Source organism: Papilio polytes, unplaced genomic scaffold (assembly GCF_000836215.1).
Source record: "Papilio polytes unplaced genomic scaffold, Ppol_1.0 DF823934.1, whole genome shotgun sequence".
Taxonomy (NCBI): Eukaryota; Metazoa; Arthropoda; class Insecta; order Lepidoptera; family Papilionidae; genus Papilio; species Papilio polytes.
This window is the reverse complement of record NW_013525270.1, coordinates 1,682,475-1,686,395: the sequence shown is the minus strand read 5'-3', so window position 1 is coordinate 1,686,395 and position 3,921 is coordinate 1,682,475. Positions and strand designations below refer to the sequence as shown.

At 37.4% G+C, this 3,921-nt stretch overlaps 1 protein-coding gene across 1 annotated transcript in view; it reads right to left on the bottom strand.

Moving 5' to 3' along the window:
* Positions 1-2,787, bottom strand: part of LOC106101995 (zinc finger protein 585B) — an 8,734-nt gene extending 5,947 nt beyond the window's left edge. Inside the window, 1 exon segment of the mRNA XM_013281388.1 lies at positions 2,634-2,787. Within this exon segment, the coding sequence (XP_013136842.1) occupies positions 2,634-2,666 (33 nt within the window). The 5' untranslated portion in view covers positions 2,667-2,787.
* Positions 2,788-3,921: the final 1,134 nt, after the last annotated feature.

Genomic DNA, 3,921 nt, shown 5'->3' with positions numbered 1-3,921 from the left:
TAGAAACAATACATGTTTAAAAACGTTTCAATGTCATGAATGTAAAAAACTTACTAGTTTTATAATTGCGAAAGTTTGAATAGATGGATGAAATAATGTTTGTTAGAGTTTAGAGTTTATAGTAGACGACAGGCCGGAAGAACACACAGCCTTCTTTCTTTTGTTTTTTTTAATTTGCGCGGACGGAGTCACGGGCGAAAGCTAGTACAGCATATGGACAATAATAAAAATTTATTGTTTTGTTTAAGTTTATGCGTCAACGACTATAAAACAGTAAATTGATTGCTAAAGAAACTATCTTGAATAGCAGCATTTTCGTAGTAATGTTCGGTCTAGACTAACCCTACCGGCCCTTTTCTCTCATCGTAGGTTATATTTAGCGCATTCATCAGTCGGTGTGACGAGTGGGGAAGGCTTCAAACGTTTCAGTGCAAGTGATGTTCAGGCGGGGAGAGCGGGCGGCCGGGGGCAGACGGGGGGAAGTGGGGAGCTGTGTGGGAGGCAGTAGTAGGAATATCCTTCACCCCGCGCTAGGTCAGGGTTAACATCACCCCCGGCCCGTGACGGTGAGCCCCCGACCTTGGATTCGATGCGTGTTAATGCACTTGCAACTCTGCCCACCTCACCTCATCGCCTTATCCCCACCCTGCCTGGCGGGCGACATTCACATTGCTGCTTTACTCGTTATACTAAACGTTTACACCGGAATTACGTACAATCTTAGATTTATTAAATCTTTGCAAACAGATTGTTATAAGAAAAGACTTATGGGATGGACTAATAACTAGTATAGCATTGTTCATCTTTATCTATACTGGAATATCCCAGTGAGTAACAAAGTATGTTATATCGATTATAAGTCGTGAATAATAGATAGCCTCGAAGCAAAAAGAATCCAAAGTACATGAGAACATGCGTGGCCGGTATCCAAATACCGATATACTCTGCGCAGAGCACGTCCCCAGCCTTATGACCATCGTGTTAAAGCAGATAATTCATACAACTATTCGCGAACTTAAGAGATGGCTTGCACTCGATAAAGACTCTTTTTAACTTATTTATTAGGTTCCAAATTGTATGACTCAAGTGTTTTCTAGAGTGTAGTATGATGAGATATTTTGGACCTTACTTTTTATGAACTAAGATTCATATTTGCGCATCTAAGAGAGGTGGACAGTGAGTCAATACGAGACGGGCGCGTGTGGATCGATAGAGGGTAGGGCCGCGGTCCGTCGTTGTCGCCTTGTATCGTTAATACAGCACAATATCAGCTCATCTTTTAATTTACGATCTAAACATACTGTTATGCGTAATTTATACGTAAAATTTATAAACTTCGTTATTTAAAAAAAAATCAATTCTAATAATTTGGTAGAAGTCCAGTCTTAACAATTATGTTACTGATTCCATCTGTCTTTGGACATAACAATTTAAAAAATCCTTTACAGTTTAGCTTATTTGTAAAAATAATGTTATTTTTAACACGCTCATTGCGTAACAGGCCGATATCAGCCTGACGCGGTACTTAGGCTGGTGCGGACGACGAAAACTATGTCCCTCTCGCTAATGCGAAACGATTAACTCAGGTGTATACATTACATAAAATGTATACATTGTTTCCACAAAGTTATAGCAAATTAATCTATCCTTTGGTGGGTCGAGAAAGACCTGCCACGCACTAGCGGAAATATCATTGAGGACGCATTTTGGCCCGCCGCCGCACCAAATGAAGAAATATGATTTTACTTGAAGCAGTAAACATGTTAACAAGTTATATTAAGTAACATAAAAGTTCGTATCAGTTAGGTTGGCAACGCCCCAGAGCTGTGTATTGATCATACATCGCTTGTTGTTAAAAGGTCGTCAGTAGATAGTTCCATTTTCTTAATAGTCTTATGAAAGCATCATTTTTCATCGGTACGGTATCGTTTTACATATCTTATCTAATTATCTACTAGTTAATCGATTTATGCGTATTTATATCAAAACGGATAATTCTATAATTTCAGGGTTTTTTGTTTTTAATAAACGATATACTAAAAGATAAAACTTGATAATAAAAGGACATCCGCAAAAAATTTAGTATAATCAAGTATTTAAAAGTACAATGTTTAAAAAAAGAAGAAAAAACAATAATATATATCTGAAAACATAAATTAAAATACGTATTTAGATTATTTTAAATGTTATAGTAAATTAAATTAAACGTATTCAATTTTTATTATTGAAAATTCGTTTATTTATGATTGTTTATCTCATAGTAAAAAAACTCGTAACACTTTTGTGCGTTTCTGTATTTTTATTTTTAATATAGACATCAAAGTCCAAGACTATCTAAAACTACTGATAAAACATAATGCGAAGATAATTTTATCGATTTAATCAACAAAATTATCTATTACGGTAATAGTCTTTATCCATTGGTAACAAAATAAAAAACATACTTATATGAGAAGAAAGAGATCACATTTAGCGGATCACCTCTTATTAAAACTCTTATGCCACTAAATGCGACCGCTGTTTGTAGAGCAATGTTTGAGGAAGAAATGAGGAATGGTAGCTTGGTGAAAATAAGATTGAGTAACTCATCAGCTACACTCTTAACATATACAAAACTACAATAAAACACTAACCTGAAAGTTGATAGTGGATGTCACTATGCGCATGGATTCGGCATAATTCCTCAACACGGAGTCCGTCGCGAGGCAACTCTGTCGCCACTCGTAGAGTTGCTCCAGACGACCCACGCACCGCTCGCAGATCTTCTTCGGTAGAAAGTCGTCCTTGGAAATCTGCTGGATGGACGGTAATATCACTAATTAGACTATCTGAACCACAATATCGACATTCGAATTACTGAAGGCGGCTTAGAAATGAGAAATACCATATAAGATATGGTCAATAAAAGAGTCCTTGAACCTCAGGAATGAGGAAACGATACTCAAAGAGAAAGAAAGAGAGAAAGATAGACTTTTTGGGACAAAAGATCATTCTTTGTTGGATAATATTGTATAGCCATAAAATTCGCATTAATTAAATACTACGGAAATCTCAACCAGTTTAGTTTTAATGAATCACAATGTTTTTAAGCTTAGTGTTACATAATTACAGCTCTGAGCTTTATTGATTTAAAATATGTATTAAAAGTGTATAAGGTTTGCTAGTGGCCATTAAATACTTTTAGCTTTCCTTTACATTATTTAAAAGAAGCAAGAAGCAAAGCAAAGAATATATTGGAATCGATGTAAACATTTTTAAGTTATACAAATCAAATAATTGTATCTTTTCTGTTGCAATATTCTCTTTGTAATCGTAAAAAATAAAAAATCTACGCGCAAACGGTAAAAGTTAGTAAAACTATATTTTCTTATTATAAGATGCGCCATTTTCTTTTGCTCTACATCCATAAGAGGCTAAACATAAATCTGGAAGTTATTCAACAGGTATCGTGGGTTGATTAGCGCGGGTGTTGTCAGCCACCAACGTAGCGCCGCGTAGCGCCACGTAGAGCGCACGCGCTACACCGCTACGGTCACTCGACGCGACACTCGCTAGTGATATCATTGCACTTTGCTCTCAAATCCTCTGTTTTTACATACTATATATGCCACCTAATTTGTATTTTTTTATTCGTTAGCTTAATTAGGACAGGTAAGTAGCAAAAAAATTAAATACAACTCACCATAGTGGGCAAACAGGTCCGCAGTTTGAAAAGGATCTGTCTCTGCTCAGACTCCTTATCGAAGATATGGAGCCTTGGGCCGCTCTTGAGCGAGCACAACCGGCAGAGGTCGGTGAACGCTGTGAAGTTGAGGTCCTCGGGCTCGGTCATGGCGAAGCACCTGATGAGGAGGTCGAGAAGGCAGGAGTTGTCCATGTGTACGGCGATGTCGGGTGGCGGGAGACGGTCAGCGACGCATG